The 26,772-nt window shown below is 41.1% G+C and overlaps 1 protein-coding gene across 3 annotated transcripts; it reads left to right on the top strand.

The window, feature by feature from the left end:
- Positions 1-96: 96 nt before the first annotated feature.
- On the top strand, positions 97-25,698 carry LOC112230119 (phosphoribosyl pyrophosphate synthase-associated protein 1). 3 transcript variants are annotated; one of them, XM_042310677.1, is made up of 11 exons: positions 97-674; positions 8,920-8,972; positions 12,804-12,870; positions 17,150-17,322; positions 20,957-21,072; positions 21,210-21,265; positions 21,402-21,556; positions 22,678-22,722; positions 24,412-24,482; positions 24,721-24,867; positions 25,216-25,698. In XM_042310677.1, the coding sequence occupies exons 1-11, from the start codon at positions 592-594 to the stop codon at positions 25,372-25,374; spliced, it is 1,125 nt and encodes a 374-aa protein (XP_042166611.1). In that variant the 5' UTR covers positions 97-591; the 3' UTR covers positions 25,375-25,698. The 3 variants fall into 3 exon arrangements, with proteins under 3 accessions (XP_042166611.1, XP_042166612.1, XP_042166613.1); XM_042310678.1 differs by having other exon boundaries at positions 22,684-22,722; XM_042310679.1 differs by lacking the exon at positions 22,678-22,722 and having other exon boundaries at positions 98-674.
- The last annotated feature ends 1,074 nt before the right edge of the window (positions 25,699-26,772 follow it).

Raw genomic sequence — 26,772 nt, forward strand, 5'->3', positions numbered from 1 at the left:
ATAATTGAAGTGCTCTGAGTGGTTGAAAATTCGAACAAACCGCCCTCTGTTCCAAAGCAGCAATCACATTGGATTATTATACTGCCAATATGTTAATCGTTGGCTACCCAATGAAATTACTCTTATTTTCTTTGACGCGACCTCATTGCTACAAAGTTTACATTAGCTACGCTAGAAGCAACATTATATACACTTTTTGAGATTACACGAGTCTGCTGTAGTGTACATTTATTGCAAAATATGTTTCCAGTTGAAGAATTAGGTGGAGCGCGTTTTTCGTAGAGTAGCCTACAGATCAATGTGCGGATGTGGAAAAACTCCGTTTTCTAGTTTGATAGACCAGTCATACTGCGATCGATAAGTAGATGTGTTTACTTACGCCAGTTATGTGGGTTAGCTACATATAGGCCGGTGTTTATTTGAGATTTTGTAACATTCCTCACTCGACGTATTTCCGTGTTCTTAAATCCTGCATTTATAAAAGGAGTCGATATTGTCAATGTGAGTAGGCAAAGTACGTGGCCATTGACGTTTATAAGGCCCTATAAATCTCGTCTGTCATTCTCGAAGCTTTCCTATAGTCACTCAACAATGAATATCTCAAAAAGTGGGTACCGTGTCTTCTCTGCCAACTCGACCACCGCATGCACCGAGCTTGCCAAGAAGATCACGGAGTAAGTATATGCTGCGCATTCAAATGAATATCTTGCAACTCTCAATTACATTTTTTTCCCTCAACTGGATTTGAAAGTAGTCAAAAGACAAATTAGTGGTGGCCTAGCGCAGTTGTTCCCAAACTTTTTCGGTTAACGTAAACTCACTCACTTTTGTACATCGCCTCGGTCTGTACAATTGACCTTATTTTAGCGCCCCAAAAACGTAATACTTCCAGGTCAACTGTAATGTCAATACCATTGTAAAGCACAATTTCTCCCCTTTCCCAACAGAATCAATTACATTACCCCCACGCTGCCCGTTTCTGCATGATTCAAGAAGGCAATGAGCCATCAGGTCTTTTAAAAAAATGGCTGGTGGGGAAGCGATACTAATGCGTGATAGTGAGAAGGAGATATGTTGTGGGAAAATGGCTTTTTTTCACTCGATCTGTCCAATTTATCGCCTCTAAAATATAAATAAAACACTATAAAGAGTTTATATAATGTGTCATTGCTTTATGCGTGCTGTACGTTACTGCATGACACGTCACGATGTAACGGAGGGTCTGTTTTTTTCAACTTTTCTCCAACACTCTAGAGCCATTACCATGTCAACCAACGCTTGAATAGAAACTTTGTTCGCACCCCATATTTTGAGGTCAACACAGTCGCTATCACTCCCATTAGTTTTCTTTGTAGCCTCGTTTGAATGTTGCGGTTGCCCACATTTGTACGGAATGGGGTGAGTTTACGTTACTGTTCCACCAACTGAATTTTGCTCTGCCGGATTACACCTGAAGTACCCCCTCGTGTGCATTTTACTAGTGGGCCTATGGTCTCATGAGTCTTCTCAAGTACCCCCTGTGGAAAGGCCAAGTACCCCTAGGGGTCCTAGTACCCCTGGGAACCACTGGTCTAGCGGTATAGGCTGCTGCTTCTAGAGAACATGTACCGCTGCCAGTGTGGGTTTGAATCCGGCCCAGTGCTCTTTCAGCAAAAACTCAACTTTCCTCTCGCCTATACAATAAAATAAGTAAAGGGTGGGATAGCCCCACTACATAAATGTAAAAAGTGGTGGAAAAATATCAGAATTGGGCTATCTTTATCCCAAAGTCCCTCTTTGCAATGCAAATGAACTGAATCCCCAAAAAACATTTCCACTGCATTTCAGCCCTGCCACAAAAGGACCAGCTGACATCATGTCAGTGATTCTCTTGTTAACTTCACTAGGGTAGGGGGCAGCATTTGGAATTTTGGATGAAAAGTGTGTCCAAATTAAACTGCCTGTTACTCAGACCCAGAAGATAGGATATGCATATAATTAATAGATTTGGATAGAAAACACTCCTAAGTTTCAGAAACTGTTAAAATAATGTCTGTGAGTGTAACAGAACTGATATGGCAGGCAAAAACCAGAGGAAAATCCATCCAGGAAGAACTATTATTTTGAAAGGCTGTTTTTCCATTGTAAGCCTATCCACCATACAAAGACTTAGGACCCAGTTCACAAGCTCTGTGGCTTCCTCTACATGTGGCCAGTCTTTAGGCGTTGTTTCAGGCTTTTACTCTGAAAAATGAGGGAGATACAGCACTTTCAATCAGTGGCCAGTGGAAATTTCCATTCATCAGCCATGCGCCTGATCGGGAACACGCCTTTCTTGTTTCTCCTTTCCTATTGACAAAGCTTTTGTCCGGTTTAAATATTATTGATTTATTTATGACAAAAATAACCGGAGGATTGATTTTTAAACATCGTTTGGCATGTTTCTACTAACTTTTATTGTACTTAAAAAAAAACCTTTTTGTCTGGACTTAGTGCCCTGCCCGCGCCTTAAGCATTCGGATTACTGGACAAGACGTGCTAACAAAAAGGAGGTATTTGGTCATAAAGAGGAACTTTATCGAACAAAACAAACATTTATTGTCTAACATGGAGACCTGGGAGTGCCACCAGATGAAGATCATCAAAGGTGATTAGTGATTAATTTTAATGCTATTTCTGACTTGTGTGACACTCTCCTTGGCTGGAAAATGGCTGTATGGGCTTCTGTGGCTTGGCGCAGACCTAACCTAATAGCCAAGTGTGCTTTCTCCGTAAAGCCTTTTTAAAATCTGACACAGCGGTTTCATTAAGGAGAAGTTTATCTTTATTCGTATTTCTGTAATTTGATGTGGCTCTCTGCACTTTCACCGGATGTTTGAGACAATGCATTTCTGACCATAACGCGCCAATGTCAACTGAGATTTTTGGATATAAATATCAACTTTATCGAACAAAACATACATGTATTGTATAACATGAAGTGATTAATTTTCTCTATTTCTGCTTTTTGTGACTCCTCTCTTTGGCTGGAAAAATGGCTGTATGGTTTTCTGTGACTAGGTGCTGACCTAACATAATCGCATGGTGTGCTTTCGCAGTAAAGCCTTTTTGAAATCAACATTGTGGTTTGATTTACAATAGGTTTATCTTAAATGGTGGATAATACTTGTATGTTTGAGGAATTTTAATTATGGGATATCTGTTTCGAATTTGGCGCCCTGCAATTTCACTGGCTGTTGTCGAGGTGGGACGCTAGCGTTTGTTGCGTTCGTATTGTGTTTATTCGATCACAGCCATCGCAGCCATAAAGGGAACATTGCTCACCAGCAGGCCTGGAATTTTGTGACTTTACGGGCAAGGCCATTTGGCCTTCAAGAGGTGCCCAATCTGCGAAAGCAGCAAGGACATCTGCTCGGGCACTAAGTCCACAAATCAAAATATAACATTTTAATAGCCAATTTGAAAACCGAAACACTGCTATTCTGTTCAGAAAAACGTGTCTGTAAATGTACATAAATAATTTGCCTGCATGTGAAAGTGTAGGTGATAGCCTATGCGTATTGGCTACAGTCTTCATGTCCAGACCGATGCAGACAGGAGGGAGTACCAGAAAATGTAGCCACACTTTAATGACTTAATTACGTATATATGTCACCAACCCCACCTCCTTTTCAGTCAAAAAATGCTTTCAGTCAAAAAATGGCTCCTGAATATTTTGGTCCACCAACTGGAGTGCTCTTCTTTGTCTACTCCGAATCAGAATCGTTCACACCCTCTTAAGCCTTAGCCCCACCAATCTCTTTAAGGATTTACATGTGAGGCCATGTGCCAAACAGAATGAGTAAGGTAGTGTAGTTCACATGTTCATGAAATACAATAATGGCCATAGTCACGCCCAAACACACCTGACAAACTTGATTGGTCATGTATTCATCTCGCAGTGGAGTCTTGTTTAGACATGTAGCTAGCTAGCTAGCTAAACAATGAACCTCAATCTCATGAAATGGTGTAGTATGAATCTGCAGGTATTCCACCGGGCATTCCACTTATTAAAAAGTCAACTTCTTCTGTGACAACACTGTTGATTGCTGTTTCTTCTCCACCACTGTCATCAGAAGACTCTACAATGTCTGGTTCAGTCAAAATGTTTTTGCCCAAGTCAGGAATTTCCTCATCTGATTATTCGCAACTTCTTCCCTACTGAGCTTTGTTGATAGCGCCTGCTAAATTCAGGGCAGAAATGATGTTGAGAGCAGTAGCAACACTTTTGCAGTTCTCCATGGCTACTATATCTTTCAAAAAGCTGAGGTAGCAAGGATTATCTACACATACTGAGTAGCTCATGTTATAGACAGAAGCATGGTAGACCAATCCAAACTCCTCAGCATGTCCAGCCCATTCATTATCTCAGTCAATCATTGCTAGCGGGAAGGTTCCTAACTTTTCCCATGGCTAAACCAATTGGGCTCATAATTTAACAATTGTATTTATAGATGGCATACACATTTCTTATTGAGGCACATGGAAGTTCATATTCCAGAAAACATTTCTGCCCAAAAATGTTGATTAAAAAAAAATGTATATATGCCTTTCCTGTGAAGTAGTGACGTGCGACATACACCTAGCTTCCTGAAACGGGTCATAGATACATACGCTAAACTACAGTCATTCTTGACAAATATGATGTAGGATAATTAATATTAACGTCTAAAGGCTTGATTCTGTCATACTTGAGGCACTGTTCGGAAAGGCCAGTGCCTCTTGCCCATTGCAACATCACCCACCTTGCAATCTGAGCGGAGGCAGGGGAACTTTTTACAATTATATTTATTTTGAAATTATAAAAAATGTCATCCCCAATTTTGTGCTATCCAATTTGTGATCTTGTCTCATTGCTTTTTAAAAACATACTCTGGTTGTATTATTTTGATATTCTTTGGCCAACAACTGTCCCAGTCTATTTGGAATATTTATTTCTCGCACCGAATGACAAGCCATCCAATGGAATAGGTTGACTTTTGTAATGTGGGAATAGTAGATTGACACAGGTTCGTGCTTTTGGTGTTTTACTCAACTTGTTGGCTGACGGTTCTTCTAACATCTTCAATACGCACCTCAGAATTCGATAAGGAAGACATGCACCGTTGCATCCCCAATGTGTCTGTCTTCACTAGTAGCCTACTTCAGAGCTGCTATTTCTGTGAGAAGGATACAGTCACGTGATGGGCATTGGCTAATAAGAATTGAGATATGAGAGCCGTGAGCCGTGCTTCGGAGCACTTTGGCCACAATGCATTCATGTTTTTAGGGGGCGTTATGGCCACAGAAGGGCCATCGATAACGGCGGGAAATTTTAGGCCTGATCAGCAGGGCTCTAAATGAACATTTTTGCTGTTAGGAGCACTACAAAAAGTAAGACGCGCCTCATTAAATTTTAAGAGCACCAGAATAAAATAAATATTGAGATACAGCTTATATTGGGCCTATATGAATTCTAGGTACAGTTGAAGTCGGAAGTTTACATACACTTAGGTTGGAGTCATAAAAACACATTTTTCAACCACTCCACAAATTTCTTGTTAACAAACTATAGTTTTGGCAAGTCGGTTAGGACATATACCTTGTGCATGACACATTTTTCCAACAATTGTTTACAGACAGATTATATCAGTTATAATTCACTGTATTACAATTCCAGTGGGTCAGAAGTTTACATACACTAAGTTGACTGCCTTGAAAAACAGCTTGGAAATTCCAGAAAATGATGTCATGGCTTTAGAAGCTTCTGATAGGCTAATTGACATCATTTGAGTCAATTGGAGGTGTACCTATCTTCAAACTCAGTTCCTCTGCTTGGCATCATGGTAAAATCAAAAATCAGCCAAGACCTCAGAAAGAAATTGGAGACCTCCAAGTCTCGTTCATCCTTGAGCAACGTCCAAATGCCTGAAGGTACCACGTTCATCTGTACAAACAATAGTACACCAATTATAAACACCATGGGACCACGCAGCCGTAATAATGCTCAGGAAGGAGACGCGTTCTGTCTCCTAGAGATGAATGTACTTTGGTGCGAAAAGTGCAAATCAATCCCAGAACAGCAGCAAAGGACCTTGTGAAGATGCTGGAGGAAACAGGTACAAAAGTATCTATATCCATAGTAAAATGGGTCTTATATCAACATAACATTTTGGAGAAATGTCCTCTGGTCTGATGAAACAAAAATGGAACTGTTTGACCATCGTTACATTGGGAGGAAATAGGGGAGGCTTGCAAGCCGAAGAACACCATCCCAACCGTGAAGCACGGGGGTGTCAGCATCATGCTGCAGGAGGAACTAGTGCACTTCACAAAATAGAAGGCATCATGAGGGAGGAAAATTATGTGGATATATTGAAACAACATCTCAAGACATCAGTCAGGAAGTTAAAGCTTGGTCTCAATTGGGTCTTCCAAATGGACAATGACCCCAAGCATACTTCCAAAGTTGTGGCAAAAGGGCAACAGTCAAGGTATTGGAGTGGCCATCACAAAGCCCCGACCTCAATCCTATAGAAAATTTGTGGGCAGAACTGAGAATGTGTGTGCGAGCAAGGAGGCCTACACACCTGACTCAGTTACACCAGCTCTGTCAGGAGGAATGAGCCAAAATTCACCCAACTTATTGTGGAAGGCTACCCAATTTAAAGGCAATGCTACCAAATACTAATTGAGTGTGTAAACTTCTACTGGGAATGTGATTCAATAAATAAAAGCTTAAATCATTCTCTATTATTCTGACATCTGACATTCTTAAAATAGAGGTAATCCTAACTGACCTAAGACAGGGAATTTTTACAACTATTAAATGTCAGGAATTGTGAAACTGAGTTCAAATGTATTTGGCTAAGGTGTATGTAAACTTCCGACTTCAACTGTATGTATTATGCACGTATGAATTGGAAATGTGTTTTTTACTATACAAAAGCATTATGTGAGAATGGCAAAGGGAGTGGTTTATGACATGGCTACTCCCCATCCACTGAAGTGAAAGCACTGATATTGGGAGATTAGGCCTGGCTCGCAGTCTGCGTTCCAATTCATCCCAAAGGTGTTCGATTGGGTTGAGGTAAAGGGTTCTGTGAAGGCCAGTCAAGTTCTTCCACACCGATCTCAACAAACCATTATGAACCTCGAATTTGTGAATGGAGGCATTGTCATGCTGAAACAGGAAAGAGCATTTCCCAAACTGTTGCCACAAAGTTGGAAGCACAGAATCGTCTAGAATGTCATTGTATGCTGTAGCATTAAGATTTTTCTTCATTGGAACTAAGGGGCCTAGCCCGAACCATGACAAACAGCACCAGACTTATTCCTCCACCAAACATTAAAGTTGGCACTACGCAGTCGGGCAGGTAGTGTTCTCCTGGCATCGGCCATTCACAGATTCGTCTGTCGGACTGCCAGATGGTGAAACGTGAATCCTCACTCAAAAGACCACAATTCCACTGCGCCAGAGTCCAATGGCGGTGAGCTTCACACAACCCCAGTCGACGCTTTGCATTGCGCATGGTGAGGGGTTAAATGCGGAAGACATTTAGTTGTACAACTGACTAGGTATCCCCCTTTCCCTTGTGTGTGGCTGCTCTGCCATGGAAACCCATTTCATGAAGCTCGCGTCGAACAGTTCTTGTGCTGATGTTGCGTCCAGAGGCAGTTTAGAATTCGGTAGCGAGTGTTGCAACCAAGGAGAGATGATTTTTACTCGCTACATGATTCAGCACTCGGCGGTCCTGTTCTATGAGCTTGTGTGGCCTACCACTTTGCGGCTGAACAGTTGATGTTCATAGATGTTTCCACTTCACAATAACAGCACTTACAGTTGACCGGGGCAGCTCTAGCAGGGCAGAAATTTGACAAACTGACTTCTTGGAAAGGTGGCATCCCATGACAGTGCCTCGTTGAAAGTCACTGAGCTCTTCAGTAAGGCCAATGTTTGTCTATGGAGATTGCATGGATGTGTGCTTGATTTTATTCACTGGTCAGCCACGGATATGTCGGAAATAGCCAAATCCACTAATTTGAAGGGGTGTACACACTTTTGTGTGTGTATGTATATTAGCATAACCAGGCTACACGGAACCAAACTGACCCATTTGTAAAATGAGAGGCTATTCTTCCCATATTAAAACGTATCCAAGTGCAACATGCCTAGCTCTGCCCACTGGGGCTTGGCTTACTGAGCGCTCTTTGGAAATAAGCACTTGTATAGTTGTGTTCCAACGTCTCGAGTTCTCTCACCACTATGGTGCCACATTATCTTCCTATTGCGGATTACCGGGACCCCATTTTAAATGTTGTGGGCCTACCAAAACTACTCACCATTTATTTACACATTTTTCAGTCATGTTACTTCATTGACTAGCTAATTAACAATGTAACTTCACCAGTATATCCAAACATTTTCAGGCAAAGAAAGAAAAGGGATAGCTTCTTCAGGATATCAATGATCATAGCAAAGAATGAATGACATCTCTCTTGCACCTGACATTTTTAGAGATGGTGGACAATTTTTCAATGTAATGCATCTCAATAGAAATATTGTGTGTTTACACAATGTATAAACTTAATATTCTACAAATTTACTAAGTCATTTTAATGACAGGTATTCATAAACAAATGTCTTTACACCACCACTATTAGAGTTCAAAAGTCCTAACCGACTTGCCAAAATTATAGTTTAACAAGAAATTTGTGGAGTGGTTGAAAAACCAGTTTTAATACTCCAACCTAAGTGTATGTAAACTCCTATCTTAAATAGGACAAACATAAGCACCCACAATAATAATGATTGATGAGTTGGGCCAGTTACTCAAGGCGGGCATTCCTCCTGTGTGTGGATGATTTTAGTTGTGTGTTTTTGTTTATTTACTGTCTAACACCTTCCTTCTCTCCTTGCAGACGGCTTGGCGTAGACTTGGGAAAGTCTGTTGTTTACCAAGAGTCCAACAGAGGTGAGATGCCAGGTTAACCCTTTCAGCTTCATATAGTATATACACTGAGTGTACAAAACATGAAGGACCCCTTCCTAATATGTGAACGACCAGCTCGATTCAGTCTTGTGGCAAAATTGTGAGTCTCTAAAAGTAGAGATTCAGAGCTAAAAAATGTGATATCATACACTACAGTTGAGGAACAATTAGGAAAGTACTTCTGCTTTGAAAGTTGATAAACTGGTAACCCCATTTTTGATAAAATGGCCCTTGAATGTTTTGTTATACCTATTGGAGAAATCTTTTGTCTACACCCATTCAGTATTGTTCACACCCTCTTAAGCCCCACCCGTCTCTTTAAGGATTCACATGTGAGGCCGTGCTAAACCGAGTGAGTACAGTAGTGAACTAAACAACCAAAGATTTCAAGACTAAAGGTTTATACTACGTCTATTGACATGTCTGTATACAGTTGTCGCAGTGACATGAACAAAAACAACAGGCTGCATGACATCAGCATCCTGGTGGTCCAAAATAGCATAACTGGTGTATTTTAACACCAATAAACCAATCTGTTTAAAAATGTATTTATTATATGTCAATCGAGCAAACCAGGCAAATAAAAGCAACTTTCTAAACAATGTTTTGGTCAGTTTCTAGCTTGTTAGCTGACTTGCCAGTTCAGATAATTACCATATGAAATAGCTGACAATGTTTTTATTGACCTAATTTGTATGAATTATTTAAGGTAAATAAACTCACAACAAGATCATTATTTACAAGTTAATGGCAAGCTAACTACAGAAAATAGCTTGTGATTGTGACATAATTGTATTTATTGAACTTGGACACTGTCTAGTTGGCCTAACGTTATATCTAATTTGACTTCGGTGCTGGTCATGTTCTTCACATTACCGTCTCTGGTAAACACGCACAATATTAAATAAAATCTGTTTATTTGTCACAAGCATATGATACAGAAGGTGTAAATGGTACAGTGAACGTTTACTTGCATAGTGGAGTGTGTTTTTGTTAGCTAGCTAGCTCAACAATGAACCATAATCCCAACTCATAACGTTACTGTCCTTTATGAATTTTCAGCTAGGTAAAGCTAACCAACTAGGTTCAATGTTTCTTAGCTAGGTAACATTAGGCTATAGGTAGCAATTCAAATGGCTCTGAGGTATGAATAATATTACTACACATATCATACATGTAATGTTATCTAGCGAGACAGCTAGCCAGCAATTATTTTCTGCCAAAATTAGAAACGTATAATATCGGAAATTTTAGCTAGCTAGACTCTTACATGTATTCATAGATTAACGCTTCTCCCTCACCGATGCCATGGTTGCCCTTAGTCTGAAGATGTAATCCGGAGACAAGTGTTTTATACAACAGCCTTCTCTGTGTTCTCTTTTTGACTCCCTCCGCGTAGTTGCAATCAAACGGCAGAATTTTCTCTCTCTCCTTAGCTGTATACTCTGCTTCCACCGAGCATTCCGCCAATTTCAAAACTGTCCTCATGAAAGTGGAGACCATTAGCAACACTTTTGCAGTTCTTTGTGATATCTTTCAAAAAGCGTTCGAAAGGATTACCTACACATACTGAGCAGCTCACGCTAAAGAAAGAAGCTACATGGCAGACCAATCCAATTGGCTTGACCAGCCCATCCATTATCTCAGCCAATCATAGCCATTGGAAAGGTTCCTGTTTTTTTCCGTGGCTAAACCAACTAGGCTCGTAATTGAATTATTTTATTCATATTTACAAATGGCATACAATTTTGTTAAAGCAACTTGAGTACACATTCCAAAAGCATTTTGAGTAAAAAAATGTTTGTTCAAATACCTTATGTTAAGTAGTTACACGTGACAGGAGTTTTCCAGAAACAAGTCACAGAGTTGCACCCCCCACACTTTTGCCCTCAGAACAGCCTCAATTCGTCGAAAGCATTCCATAGGGATGCTGGCCCATGTTGATTCCAATGCTTCCCAGAGATGTCAAGTTGGCTGGATGTCCTTTGGGTGGGGGTCCATTCTTGACACACACGGGGAAACTGAGTGTGAAAACCCCAGCAACGTTGCAGTTCTTGACACAAACCGGTGCACCTGTTACCATACCCTGTTCAAAGGCACCCTCTGAATGGCGCACATACACGATCCATGTCTCAATTGTCTTAGGTAAAAAATGATTTTTAAGCCTTGGGACACCAGGTTTGCAATTAATTATCAGGTAGAACAGAACCAGCAGGCTCTGGACCTCGTAGTGTAAGAGCTAAATATCCCTGGTATACAGTGCATTCGGAAAGTATTCAGACTCCTTGACTTTTTCCACATTTTGTTACGTTACAGCCCTATTCCAAAACTGATTCAATTGTTTTCTTTCAATCTACACACAATACCACATAATGACAAAGCAAAAACAGGCTTTGACATTTTTGCACATTTATTAAAAATCACATTTACATAAGTATTCAGACCCTTTACTCAGTACTTTGTTGAAAGACCTTTGGCAGCGATTACAGCCTCAAGTCTTCTTGGGTATGATGCTACATGTTTGGCACAGCTGTATTTGGGGAGTTCCTTCCATTTTTCTCTGCAGATCCTCTCAAGCTCTGTCAGGTTGGATGGGGAGAGTCACTGCACAGCTATTTCCAGGTCTCTCCAGAGATATTCGATCTCGTTTAAGTCTGGGCTCTGGCTGGGCCACTCAAGGACATTTAGAGACTTGTCCCAAAGCCACTCCTACATTGTCTTGGCTGTGTGCTTAGGATCAATGTCCTTAGGTCCTGAGCGCTCTGGAGCAGGTTTTTAACAAGGATCTTTCTCTACTTTTCATCTTTCCCTCAATCCGGACTAGTCTCCTAGTCCCTGCCGCTGAAAAACATCCCCACAGTATGATGCTGCCACCACCATGCTTCACGTAGGGATGGTGCCAGGTTTCCTCCAGACGAGACACTTGGCATTCTGGCCAAAGATCAATCTTGGTTTCATCACATCAAATAATCTTCTTTCACGTAGTCTGAGTCTTTAGGTGCCTTTTGACAAACTCCAAGCAAGCTGTCAACGTGCCTTTTAATGAGGAGTGGCTTCCGCCTGCCACTCTACCATCAAGGCTTGTTTGGAGGAGATGAGAGAACCTTCCAGAAGGAGGACAATCTCCACAGAGGAACTCTGGAGCTCTGTCAGAGTGACCATCGGGTTCCTGGTCACCTCCCTGACCAAAGCCCTTCTCCCCTGATTGCTTAGTTTGGCCAGGCGTCCAGCTCTAGGAAGAATCTTGGTGGTTCCAAACTTCTTCCATTTAAGAATGATGGAGGCCACTGTGTTCTTGGAGACCTTAAATGCTGCAGACATTTTTTGGTATCCTTCCCTGATCTGTGCCTCGACCGCATGGCTTGGTTTTTGCTCTGACATGCACTGTCAACTGTGGGACATTATATATAGACAGGTGTGTGTTTCCAAATCATACGCAATCATTTGAATTTAACACAGGTGGACTTCAATCATGTTGTAGAAACCTCTCGGATGATCAATGGAAACAGGATGCACCTGAGCTCAATTTCGAGTCTCATAGCAAAGGGTCTGAATACTTATGTAAATAAGGTATTTCAGTTTTAATTTGTATGTAATTGTGCAATTTTAAAAACTGTTTTTGCTTTATCATTATGTGGTATTGTGTGTAGATTGAAGAAACATTTTTATTGAATACATTTTCGGTCAAGGCTGTAACGTGAAAAAGTCAAGGGGTCTGAATAGCTTCCGAATGCACCGTAGATGATGGTCGGCATACTGTATCTGGAGTTACTTGCTCCTGAAACTGATTTGCTTTTGTTTTTTTATTTACAGAAACCAGGGTGGATGTGAAAGAGTCTGTTCGTGGTCAAGACATCTTTATCATTCAGACCATTCCAAGGTGAGAGGATCCGGGTGTCATGTCTTCTACACCGTCATAAAGGGTGTATATTCTAGTTCGTTGGATTTGCAGTATCGCCACAGAACCAAATTGATCAATAGAAACTAGATGAGAGGAACGTAAATGTATTCCCTTGTGAAATTAGGCAGACATTGTTGATTCATCGCTGATCAGTCAGAATATGACCCCCCATGGGTGTCTGTGTAACAGTATAACTTTAGACCGTCCCCTTGCCCATACCTGGGTGCGAACCAGGGACCCTCTGCACACATCAACAACAGTCACCCTCGAAGCATCGTTACCCATCGCTCCACAAAAGCCGCGGCCCTTGCAGAGCGAGGGGAACCACTACTTCAAGGTCTCAGGGCAAGTGACGTCACCGATTGAAACGCTGTTTAACACGCACCGCTTACTAAGCTAGCCGTTTCACATCCGTTACATCTGTCTTCCACAAACATATTTTCATCCAGTGGTTATGTCATTCATTGGTTGGCAGGAGCTGCCTGGGAAATTGAGATTGCAATATTAACAGCCAGCTAGGGGGGGCACTGACAAGTAACTTTCCTGAACTTTTTAAATGTATTTTTAGTCTAAAACCAGATGTTTTAGGCTTATTTATAGTGAAACAAATTCTGGTCTTCATTTTGACAGTTTGTTGCAAAAGTGATATATTTAGGTATTTTAGTAAATTTTAGTAAATCTAGCTCTTTTTGTCCTTAATGGTTAAACTCAACCATTGTAATGTAAAAGAAGGCACCTTGAGAAGGTGCCTCTTCATCTCAAGGGAGAGGTTTGGTATGAAATACACTCCCTTCTAGATGTGCTAGGTGGTACCACCTCGAGGCTCACTATAAAAGCAGGTGACCACACGCCTTATTTGGTAATGGTCTGGTAAGTGGAGTGTGCCAGTATATTTTGCATAAGGCTTCCTTGACTAGACTACTGATGTTACACAAAATTCAAAAGGCAGTGAGGCATATTTCCGCATATGATAAATTTTTTGCTTACCGTTTCATACACTTATGTGCTTTTACGAAGAATAAAAACATGTAGGATTTTACGTTTATATTCATAGCTATATCCATCATAATGAGAAATGGGTGACAATGGTGGCGCTGTCAACTCGTATTTTCTCCCAACTGCTATGACTAATTGGTGGCTCATAGTTCAATGGCTGTGATTTCTAATCCCACATGGAGCAGATACTTTTTATTTCAAATCCTTAATTTACAATATTTATCCCTGGTAGTAGTTGTAGGGTTTTATACAGTACCTACAGGAATGGTCCTGGCCCTTCTGCACCCCTAGGCGAGACAACAAAAATTGGCGCCCCTTCAACAATAGTCCCAGTAAGCAAAATTATGTTGGAAAGACAACTAAAGTCAATTTTTCCAGATGTTGAAGATTCATTTTCGGTTCTGAATGAAAGTTGACAAGATGTAATTCATAGACGTATATTTGTTGCAAATAAAGGCTGGTACAGACCGGACAAAAAAATAAGTCCATAAGGCGTCCGTATCGGTCCGTTCTTACCGAGGTATAGTCTACAGCAGGGATGGTCAACTCCAGTCCTTGGGGTTGGGAGAGGTGTCAAACTTGTTCCACATCTCTGGTCAACACAGCCGCTGACACTTAATTCCATTCTAAACTGCAGATGCTCATTTGTTGATTATTGGTGTCGGATTTGTTATCTGGGGCAAAAGTGTGACACGAGTTTGGCCCTAGAGGACTGGAGATGCCCATCCCTGGCCTACAGTGTTGTCTAAAATAGAATTTTAGGAATGCTATCTATGTGGTAGGCCTACCCTATGAAAAACAAAGATGTCCAAAAGACTGTCGGTCCGTCCTTACAGGGGTGTAGTCAACCATGTCTGACCACAATGGAAATGTATGAATGCCCATCCTTGTGGTGTAGGCCCATTAAAAACATTAAAACAGGCCGTTACATTGGCTTTATTAGTCCTGATTCCTGTGACTAATCAATTTGGCTTTTTAAGCTCTGACTATCAGCAATCCAATTGTATCAGTAGGCGTTATCCGGAGCCTATTTGCCATGTGTTTACACAGTGGGAAATGCAGGATTTTATTTTTCGCTAATATCAGCTTGTAACAAAACATGTAGGCGTACACATGAAATTTAGCACACAGGATGAAAGTCCTGGACAGCAATTGTGAGTAGCCTGATTGTCCATTCCATATTGTCTATTTTACTTTGACCCATCCTGTTTTTAGGATGTTTGTCAAGATGTCAACGCATTCTTGATTTGATTGGACGCCATTTAGGTTAGGCAATTGGATTGGAGAAACCTGCATGATGTAAAAATGGTTCGTCTCATTACGTTGTTATACATTTTATCTCCAGCCTTTAGGCTACAGGAAAGACCACATACACTTTCTACCATATGCTACATGATTTATGTAAAAAAAAAAATGATGGTATGTCCCCAACTGCACTCTGGAGAGGCGTGCTTGGAATGGACAAGTTAAATATTTTGCAGCCCTGCCTTTGACAAAGTTTACAATGCTTATCATAGGGCAGCATCAGTGCCCACCTTAAGCTGGAGACCCATATCTCCTTCTCCCCCTCTCTAACGTCAAGCACCAGCTGTCAGAGCAGCTCACGGATCATTGCACCTGTACATAGCCCATCTGTAAATATCCCATCCAACTACCTCATCCCCATACTTTATTTATTTTGCTACTTTGCACCCAAGTATCTCAACTTGCACATTCATTTTCTGCACATCTATCACTCCGGTGTTTAATTGCTATATCGTAATTACCTCGCCACAATGGCCTATTTTATTGCATTACCTCATTTTCACACACTGTATATAGACTTTTTCTACTGTATTATTGACTGTATGTTTGTTTATTCCAAGTGTAACTCTGTATGTGTCGATGTGCTTTGCTTTATCCTGGCCAGGTCGCAGTTGTAAAGGAGAACTTGTTCTCAACTAGCCTACCTGGTTAAATAAAGGTGAAATTAATCATTAAAAGCCCATATGCCACAGGTTGAGAGAAATTGTCATTGTTTTTTGGGCAGAATTAATTGTGAGGTTGGAGATAAGTCTTGGTCAGTTTAGCTTAGAAAATGGCGCCCTAGTCGATCTGCCACCATAGGTGGACGCATAATCCTACCTAATGAGCGAGCCGGCCCTGGTACCCAAGACCAATCTGAGTTAATTTGATCGTTGGAAGAAGAGCTACTGCGTAAATAATACAATATAGGTTGGATTGAATTGAGCCCCTAATCTTAATTTTCAAGGTGACAATTGCATTTTTTTTCCCTCAGCACAATACCGCAATGTGAGTCCACATTTAAAATGTTTTTTTGCACCCCAAGTGGGATTTGATCTTAAACCGCAAGTGGCAATAGATGCCAGGAACTTGGTGACTAACCACTGTGCGCTAACTGTCCAGAGATGTATTTGCTCACAATGCACATAATGTTATTGTCAGATTATGCTTTATTGAGAAAGTGTTGGGATCAGGTACAACCATGTTTACCAATTCCTTCCACCCACAACTTCTAGCCTGAATGCATTTTTTAGAAAATGCAACGGGTGAAATTGGGGTTGAGTTGCCCTTTTAATGATTGTGGTTGGCTCTGCTGTTTCAGGAGGCTGCCTAGGTCAAATCTTCTCCGGCACTACCTTACTGCACTCTTTGTATTAGTTAAGTAATAAGACGTTATCTTTGATGACTAATTATAGTGTTAATAAAAGTGCATCAAGTCCCCAACAAAGTTTGCCTCTGCTTCTCTCATGAACTGGCTGAATCCCATACAACAATGGAGTCATTCTTCGTTACGATCTTGAGGCTTAATTATTTAGAAATGCCCCATAGCTTTCAAGGTTATACTTCAGGGTTTAGGGAACGACTATTAGTGTGGCGCTCAACGTCTTGTCTTACAATGTGGCGATTAGTGCCAGGACAATGGGCACGTAGTCAAGTAAGTTTAACATTGTAGGATACTGACTAGCGTCATAGACTCACTCACTTAAATGTGTAGTGAATGTGTTTGAACAAAGACGACTGTTAACTCCGAGAGCGAACGCTCTGAGTGTGTTAATGTGGTTTTGAGACGTGCCGACATCTTGAATTTTATACCCCGTCAGTTACTGCAACATGCAAATTAAAACCATGACAACACAACAGCCAGTTTTATTCAACAGTTTACTGAAATATCTACAACTACTCTTATCTCACTCTTGCTTATCTTATCTCTGTCCATCTTGCTCCATTGTCTCTTGAATGGTTCTTTTGTCCTACCCAGAGATGTGAACACGGCCATCATGGAGCTGCTGGTCATGGCCTATGCTCTCAAGACTAACTGTGCCAAGAACATCATTGGGGTCATCCCCTACTTCCCTTACAGCAAGCAGTGCAAGATGAGGAAGAGAGGCTCCATTGTCTGCAAGCTGCTGGCCTCCATGCTTGCTAAAGCCGGTATGTTACTATATGGCTACTGTATGCATCATGTGGCTTTCTCGTTGTTGTGATACCAATAGTGATTTTTATTTTTTATTTTTTGCATAGTAGTTTACAATGTTGTAGGAAGATGGTTACAACACTGCTAAGATAAGTTGTACACGTAGTTAATTAAAACCTTTTCTTTTTACCTATTTACAGTGAGGTAACAGTCTGGTATCAAATTTTATTGGTCGCATACACGTGTTTAGCAGATATTATTGCGGGTGTAGCAAAATGCTTGTGTTTCTAGCGCCAACAGTGGGAACGTAATATCTAACAAGTATATCTAACAATTTCATAACAAAACACACAATACACACATCTAAGTAAAGGAATTTAATTAAGAATCTATAAATATATGGACGAGAAATGTCAGAGCGACAGACTAAGATAGAATACAGTGTATACACACGAGTAATGCAAAATTATGTAAACATTATTAAAGTGACTAGTGTTCCATTATTAAAGTGGCCAGTGATGATTTCAAGTATATATAGGGCAGCAGCCTTTTAATATGCTAGTGATGGCTTTTTAGCAGTCTGATGGCCTTGAAATGGAAGCTGTTTTTTAGTCTCTCGTTCCCAGCTTTGATGCACCTGTACTGACCTCACCTTCTGGATGATAGCGGGGTGAACAGGCAGTGGCTCGGGTGGTTGTTGTCCTTTGATCTACTAGACGTAACAGGAAATGTAAATCCCGGACACTCAAATTGTATGATATGTTACGTATGGTTACATAAGACACAATGGTCTAAGGCAAAAATTGAAGCCGGGTGGGTGGGCGGGCTTATAAGGCGAACGTCTAGCAACCCAAAGGTTGTGAGTTCAAATGTCATCACGGACAACTTCAGTGTTTCAGCTACTTTTCAACGACTTGCTACTTAGCATGTTAGCTAACCCTTCCCCTAACCGTAACCCTTTTAGCTAACCTTAACCGTATCATACGTTTTGCAAATTTGTAATTTATTTTTATTCTACCTTTTTATTTAACTAGGCAAGTCAGTAGAGATTTGCCTAGTCACTAGATTTAACTTTAGCCTGCAGCTTTGATATGTGCTGAGAGGACAGTGTACCATCTAGCCATACTCCTAAGTACTTGTATGGGGTAACTACCTAAGCTCTAAACCCTAAGAGGTAGTAATCACACCGGTGGGGAGAGGGGCGTTCTTCTTACCAAACCACATGACCTTTGTTTTGGAGGCGTTCAGAACAAGGTTAAGGGCAGAGAATGTTTGTTGGACACTAAGAAAGCTTTGTAGAGCGTTTAACACAAAATCCAGGGAGGGGCCAGGTGAGTATAAGACTGTATCTGTATATAAATGGATGAGAGCGCTTCCTACTGCTTCAGCTATATGGACATAATACAAATTGTAATTCATCACATATTATACGAAATGGGTGATGGACATCCACAAATTAATAAATACCAAATGAAACGTAACATATTATATTAAATGGAGTGTTTTCCGATTTACATACAGAATAATATGAAATGATCTGAGACCGGGCTGGGTAACGTTACACCATAGCAAGTCCATGAACTCTGTCACCACATGCAGCTAGCAGAAAAGCCAACGGTCATATTATGGTATTTTAGTAGGGAAACACTTATTGCGTCACTCTGTAAAAGCTAACACTGACTAGACCGGGCACGTTGCATGCGCTAGCATTGCATTTAAAAAAAAAAACAACTTTTTTTTACACATGCATGTTATTCAATCATTTTAGCCACATTGCTCGCGTGCGTCAATGAGCGTCTGTGTTGCCGAACGCTAAAATAGAACTTGGTTTGGTTTTCACGAGGATACAAACCCACGTGGGTGGTTGATAGACGAACGAGGAGAGAATAATCAAAGATAACAAACTAAAAACGAACAATGTTTTACTTTTTATCTGTGGATTAATCGTCAGAGAGAAATACTATTTTGTATAACACTGTGTCAAACTTCTACAAAGAACCAGCTAAAAAGTGGACCATATGCATGTCAGGTTAAATCCAAAGTTAATCTCCAAGGCAAACTATCTAGCTAGCTAAATGTTCATTCATGTTTTTTTTCCGATCTGCCCTGAAATTAACACAATTGATTTACACTTGGTTGTCACATGTGTCTGGTTGGGGATGGACAAAATTATAATTCGCACAAGCACATATGTGAGCCGGTCTAGCTCGGGTGTTGCTTGACCCAGTGGTGGAAAAAGTACCAAATTTGCCATACTTGAGTCATTTTCTATTAAGGTATCTTTATATTTACTCAAGTAAAACTGCAAGTTTGAACTTGTTATCAGTATAGAAGACACCTGTCCACAGTCACACTCCAAACTCCACTATGGCCAAGACCAAAGAGCTGTCAAAGGACACCAGAAACAAAATTGTAGAAAGACTGAATCTGCAATAGGTAAGCAGCTTGGTTTGAAGAAATCAACTGCGGGAGCAATTATTAGGAAATGGAAGACATACAAGACCACTGATAATCTCCCTCGATCTGGGGCTCCACGCAAGATCTCACCCCGTGGGGCCAAAATGATCACAAGAACGGTGAGCAAAAATTCCAGAACCACACGGGGGGACCTAGTGAATGACCTGCAGAGAGCTGGGACGAAAGTAACAAAGCCTACCATCAGTAACACACTATGCCGCCAGGGACTCAAATCCTGCAGTGCCAGACGTGTCCCCCTGCTTAAGCCAGTACATGTCCAGGCCCGTCTGAAGTTTGCTAGAGAGCATTTGGATGATCCAGAAGAAGATTGGGAGAATGTCATATGGTCAGATGAAACCAAAATATAACTTTTTGGTAGAAACTCAATTCGTCGTGTTTGGAGGACAAAGAATGCTGAGTTGCATCCAAAGAACACCATACCTACTGTGAAGCATGGGGGTGGAAACATCATGCTTTGGGGCTGTTGTTCTACAAAGGGACCAGGACAACTGATCTGTGTAAAGGAAAGAATGAATGTGGCCATGTATCGTGAGATTTTGCGTGATAACCTCCTTCCATTAGCAAGGGCATTGAAGATAAAACATGGCTGGGTCTTTCAGCATGACAATGATCCCAAACACACCGCCCGGGCAACGAAGGAGTGGCTTCGTAAGAAGCATTTCAAGGTCCTGGCGTGGCCTAGCCAGTCTCCAGATCTCAACCCCATACAAAATCTTTGGAGGGAGTTGAAAGTCCGTGTTGCCCAGCAACAGCCCCAAAACATCACTGCTCTAGAGGAGATCTACATGGAAGAATGGGCCAAAATACCAGCAACAGTGTGTGAAAACCTTGTGAAGACTTACAGAAAACGTTTGACCTCTGTCATTGCCAACAAAGGGTATATAACAAAGTATTGAGAAACTTTTGTTATTGACCAAATACTTAGGTTCCACCATAATTTGCAAATAAATTCATTAAAAATCCTACAATGTGATTTTCTGGATTTTGTTTCCTCATTTTGTCTGTCATAGTTGAAGTGTTTGATGAAAATTAAAGGCCTCATCTTTTTAAGTGGGAGAACTTGCACAGTTGGTGGCTGACTAAATACTTTTTTGCCCCACTGTAAGTAGTACTTTAAAGTATTTTTACTTAAGTATTTTACACCACTGCCTTGACCCACTGGTGTTATCACAGGGCTAACTCACATCATCACAATGGACCTTCACCAGAAGGAGATCCAGGGCTTCTTCAGTTTCCCTGTTGATAACCTGCGTGCCTCGCCCTTCCTGCTACAGTACATCCAGGAGGAAGTAAGACTACATTACCCAGAATCCTCCAGTCACTTGTATAATTTCAATCATAATTTAATGTATTTTTTGACTAAAGTTTAGTTTTAATGTGGTGTTGAACTGTGAAATCATGTTGGATAATGTGTATTTGTTTCTAGATTCCGGACTACAGAAATGCCATTATCGTTGCAAAGTCTCCTTCGGCGGCCAAAAGGTAACATAAAGGTTGGGAGTTTTCCAGCAAGATGGATAGTGAATGATGTGAAGTGTTTGTGGCTGCAGATTTGTGTGCAATTGTGATTGTTTGCTCTGTGTATTTAAATCCTTTTTTGTGTGTGCGTTCATTCCAGAGCTCAATCCTATGCTGAGCGGCTGCGGCTGGGCCTGGCGGTGATGCACGGGGAGGCCCAGTGTTCAGAGTCTGACATGGCCGACGGAAGACACTCTCCCCCTCCAATGTCTTCAGGACGCACCACCTCTGGCCACCCTGGTCTGGAGCTGCCATGTAAGATACTCCTGACATGCACAGGCGTGTGTTCGCACACACACACAAACACACACACACACTAGATAATATCCCTGCCTTTAACCATAACACACACAAATCACTTGTGTTGCTCTCATGTATATAATCTGCCTAGTCAGCAGACAGTGCTGGTTTATGTAACCACTAGTGTCAGGACAGGATGAGTTCAGCCCTGACTGCTGTCTATCAGAGGAATCCATAGACAGGTAATGAATCTGAACCAAAGGGTTAATCCCCCACTGCTTATGGGGAGTAGACGACACTGGGATGGGCCTCCCATGCAGCATGCATACACTTGTGAACGCACGTACACCCAGACTCTGATCCTATCCATTGTAGAGACACTGAAACATAGCATTGGGTCAAAGGGAGGCTTTACAGAGATCTAATGGAACAGTATTTACAGAAAAAGAACAAACTGTATTTTACATTTTATGGACTGTCCGAATAACAACCCATAGCTCAGAGAAAGATATTGTTACAAATCCATTTGTCACAGAAATGCTGTTTTAAAAAATATATATATATAGATTTTTTTTTTTTAAATCCAGCCCTGAATGCCCAAAAGCACTGGTAGCAAAGAGGACCTCCACACATTGTCCTCATGCTGACGGTGTGCAACTGGAGTGGTTCAGCCAGTCAGGGCTGTAGTATGTGTTGGTTCAGCAACAAAGCAATCATTCTCGGAAGCCTAACACTACTGGCAATGCCTGTGAAATACTGCAGGCCATAAGTCATCCGTTCTCCTCCACACAGCTTCTGGATTTCTCTTCTCACCTTTTTCTTCTAATTTTCTCTCATTCTTCTCTCTGTTTCTCCCTTCCTTGACACAGGAACAGGGTTGGTCTCCCCTTATCAAAACAACAGCTAAATTCAGATACGGAGCAAAGAGGCACCTTTTAATCTTTGAGAAAATAAGACCTCCCCCCCCCTGTTTTATTTTAAACTTTATTTTATTTGCTTTCCTTGGATAAATGGGACCAGAAGACCTGTCTTCAGTTCTGGAGTTGTTTGTCTGTATGCTGCCTTTGTCTGTCTGTATGTCTATTATATATTCTCTGTATATGACAGTGTTAACATATACCATTTATCTTTTGAAGACACAGGGAGGCACCAGCCTTCGTTCCCAGGCATAGAGCTCCCAAGTACGACCGTAATGCTCCACTCTCTCTTTTCCTGCTAACCCCCTATCCTGCAATACTATTTGATCGCTTATACCTGCCTGCATGTAATGTTGATGTCTACCGAGGGAGTTTCCATTTCTAGCAGTACTGACCTTCTAAATTCCACTTTGAAGATCTCAGTTCAGTTAAGTGTTTAGACCGAGGGCGGGGCAGTCAAACATACCTGGGGTTTGAGTTTTGTTTGTTTTTAAACGGTGTAGAAATGATCATCGTCCTACAATTATAGTCTTTTCACTTAGCCTGCTAGCTGTCATCGTAACGAAAGCCAGACAGTCGTGGGAGCAACGGAAATTCCTAAAGTGATGCATAGGGGACAATTTAAACAAATTTAAAAAATAAAACATTGAAAAAATTTAAGGGAATATAATCAATTTTAAGTGCTGCCCCTCCAACTGTTGTCTGTCACCAAATTTGGTATGCTTATTGAAACAAGATATCTGTAAAACAGCAGATTTCTTCACCTCAAATTGGTTTGAAGGTCTTTCAAATAATCCCAAGTTTACATTGTATTCCTCACTTGATACATTTTTGACATTACATGCCTTTTGTCTAATACACAATTAACTGTCAACTTCCAAAATTCTAATAAAATCATCACATTCAACCCTACCGATAAGAATCTGCTGGATGCATTCATGCAAGCATCATGGAAAAATACATGGCTTTTCCCATGTATACTTTGGAGTTGCACTATTAATACCAGTTTGAAACCATGTGGCTTGTCAACATTCCCTTCAACATGCCTCAAATGTAGCATTTATCTGACTTTTGACCCCTTCAAAGCAACCAACAAAATGGCTGCTAATGCAAATGCCTTTACCAGAGGGCACCTACTGTATTCCACTGCCAGGTTGGTGATTGGCATACATTTTATGGGGCCAATCATTGCCCCATAAATGTTATGTCATTTTGGGCAATTTCTCTATAACTCCAATGGAGATGAAGGAAACATTGCAAGCACCTTAGCGGTTGAGTGAGGCATGATGGCAAGCTTGGTTGTGTTCCCCTGCATCCTTTTTCTTGATCAATTCCTAGCTTAGAATTTTTTTCAAGCTAACTTGCTGATTCAGCAATGGTATGATTCTTGTTTATTTAAAAACTCCCCCCCCCGAAGCCTGAACAAATCTATTTGAACAAAATCATTTTGTTGCTAATGTCAACACCTTGGAGTTCCAAGTAGAGCCTCATGATTCAAACCTGAGTTTTTAAATATGCAGACATCTGGTTGGATGCCTCTGGGCTGACGATGAGGAAACAGGTTTGAAGTTGGTTGTGATTTGGCATGGCATGGGGTTGCTGTGTGGATCCCTAAATCCCAAACCGGATGTTTTATTTGTGGGAAGGAAGACAGCTCTATACTCATAAGCCATGTGTTGCTATCATCGCAATATGCCTGAAGCTGCCCTATATTTACCCCAAATCATTTCACCTAGTTGTCCTTTTGTCAAAATGAGTTTCAGGATTATTCTGTAGGCGTTGTAGCAGTCTGTGGACATTGAGGTAGAGCTGTCTTGCATGGTCTTTGCAGGTGTTGAACTTGATCCCTTACTCAATCTCCTCTCCCAATAATTTCAATGTCATTTTTCCCCCCTCATTTTCCTCTGAACCACTGTTTTGAAAGTGATGATAAATCTCTCTCTTCTCTTTCAGTAATGATGGCCAAGGAGAAACCGCCAATCACTGTAGTGGGAGATGTGGGAGGTCGCATCGCTATCATTGTTGTAAGAATTTGATCGTCTCTTATTTCTGTTTAAACTTTAACCCCTATGGGACAAAGAAAAAACTTAACTATTGCTAACAAGCAAGAGTGAGTGTTATATCAACTAGTGAAATTTCACACTCACTGTTCTGAGGAAGTCCTCGTGTAAGGTGTATTTGGACATACTGTATGATAGAGCTGGTGTTTTTTATTTATCTAGACGCTAATAACCTTCCGCCTTTGTCGTTTCCCTCTCTCAGGATGACATCATAGACGACGTGGAGGACTTTGTGGCGGCGGCTGAGATTTTGAAAGAGAGAGGGGCCTATAAGATCTACATCATGGCGACACACGGCCTGCTCTCAGCAGAGGCCCCCCGGCTCATAGAGGAATCCGCCATCGACGAGGTAAGACGAAGGACACGGGCCGTACTCGCACAGGCGTTTTATTAAGCCTGAAATGGCTGTCTTTTCTAACATCAACACAACTGACAATTATTGTAAGTAGTAAGTAGTCTGTGCTGCTCCGATACTTGAAGCTTCTCAAGGTCGGAAGTGTGTCTCTTTGCTGGATAAATCAAAGAAATCTATGATTTCTTAAAAAGACAAGTACACACACCGATACCCAAATACAGTAATATGCAATGCATACTCAAACTCTGCGAATACACTACTGTTTTCTAATAATTCAAAGGACATTCTTAAACAGGTCCTGCTGTAACCTGACACTCCATTTTGTGTCCTTGTGCCCCCCAGGTGGTGGTGACTAATACAGTCCCTCACGAGGTCCAGAAGCTCCAGTGTCCCAAGATCAAGACAGTGGACGTCAGTATGATCCTGGCCGAGGCTATCCGACGCATCCACAATGGAGAGTCCATGGCTTACCTGTTCCGTAACATCACAGTAGATGACTGAGCTACACGCACAAATACGTTGTGTTCACACCGTGAGACCAAGGATTTTCACCTCGGTTACATAGGCAGTCGTTTCTTTTCATTCTTGTTGACTGGCCATGTAAAAAAAAATATCTTGCATTCTCAATAAATGTCTACTGTTCAGTCCACTACTGTACTGTGTTATACTATATGCATGGTAAATACATCACCCATCACTCTCATAAAGAAAAAATTGCACTGATATATCTTGGATTAGTTTAATCATACAGTGTGTGTATTGTATGCAACTTTCCAGTGTTTACTTACAGCACAGCATTTGGTTAATAAATCCTTTTTTGATGAACATGTATTTGTGATCAATTGAACTCCAATATTGAAGCAAAACTGGTACGTAGTTAGTCTGTTCGAAAGGTTACTGAATTAGCTTGTAGTTAGATGCCTATGGCCCAAAGCTCTTCGCAGCCGTTGAACTATAGCACTGAATTGTAACAAGTGGCAAGGCCTATTTTAGTCACAGATACCGATACCGCTCTAACTGAAATCGGACAAGAATAGACACTTGCGGTCTGTTTTCTGCACACACAAAAAAATAAGAATAGTTTATTTTTTCTGTCACTTGGCAAATTATGATAGACTGAGGTCCTCTGATTTGTCTATCAGCTATCAAAGAAGACTGCTCCGTTTTCATGGGGATTTGATCTCCATTTGCTCATAGATGAAAACAGGGAATATGCATATCGAGGACTTTACTGAACCCATTAACCACACGGAAGTAGATGAGGCTAAGCCTTTGACGAGAACAAATGCTTAAATCTGCTCTTACATATTTTAATGTGTAGAGATGATCTCTTCCTCTCGCTTGTTCCCTTGAAGCGTTGTGTTCTGTTGAAGTCCGTCATGAGCAAACAACTGTCTGAGTGAAGTACTGGCTCCCATGTTCTGCAGAGGTGCATTGAATTGACCTGTTCTGTGTCTAGATATTGCGTGCCTCTCTTTTTGTCTCCCTCTCACAGCTATGTGTTTACCATCAGTGGAATGAAATACAACGTTCATAAACCTGTCGAGCTGATGTTGGAGGGTCAAGCTGAATAGGTCTGTCAGTTATTGCCTCTTTCTGACAGCTTATTCAATAGGCCCGCTTCTCTCATTTTTTGTATGATCTACCACACACTCAATGACTCAATGGAAACATTGTCTCAATGTTGACGGTGGTTTTGGTTGCGTGTGGTTAACATCTTGGTTCTGGGTTCCTCTTAATTCAAATGAAGCTTGTCTGTATTTTCCATCTGAACCATGTCATGAAAGCAAGTGGTACTAGCTTAAATGTACAGCAATGAGGCAAGTGCATGGATCTATTTGGCAACTAGTCTGTTAAAGAAGTGAGGAAATGTATATATTTTCTGTAGTAATTTTTTTT

Source organism: Oncorhynchus tshawytscha, linkage group LG32 (assembly GCF_018296145.1).
Source record: "Oncorhynchus tshawytscha isolate Ot180627B linkage group LG32, Otsh_v2.0, whole genome shotgun sequence".
Lineage (NCBI taxonomy): Eukaryota > Metazoa > Chordata > Actinopteri > Salmoniformes > Salmonidae > Oncorhynchus > Oncorhynchus tshawytscha.

Coding starts and splice junctions, on each gene's coding strand:
- LOC112230119 (XM_042310677.1), top strand. CDS start 592: ATGAATATCTCAAAAAGTGGGTACCGTGTCTTCTCTGCCAACTCGACC. Junction 22,723..24,411: donor CCCAGGCATAGAGCTCCCAA/GTACGACCGTAA, acceptor CTTCTCTTTCAG/TAATGATGGCCAAGGAGAAA. Junction 24,483..24,720: donor GTCGCATCGCTATCATTGTT/GTAAGAATTTGA, acceptor TCCCTCTCTCAG/GATGACATCATAGACGACGT.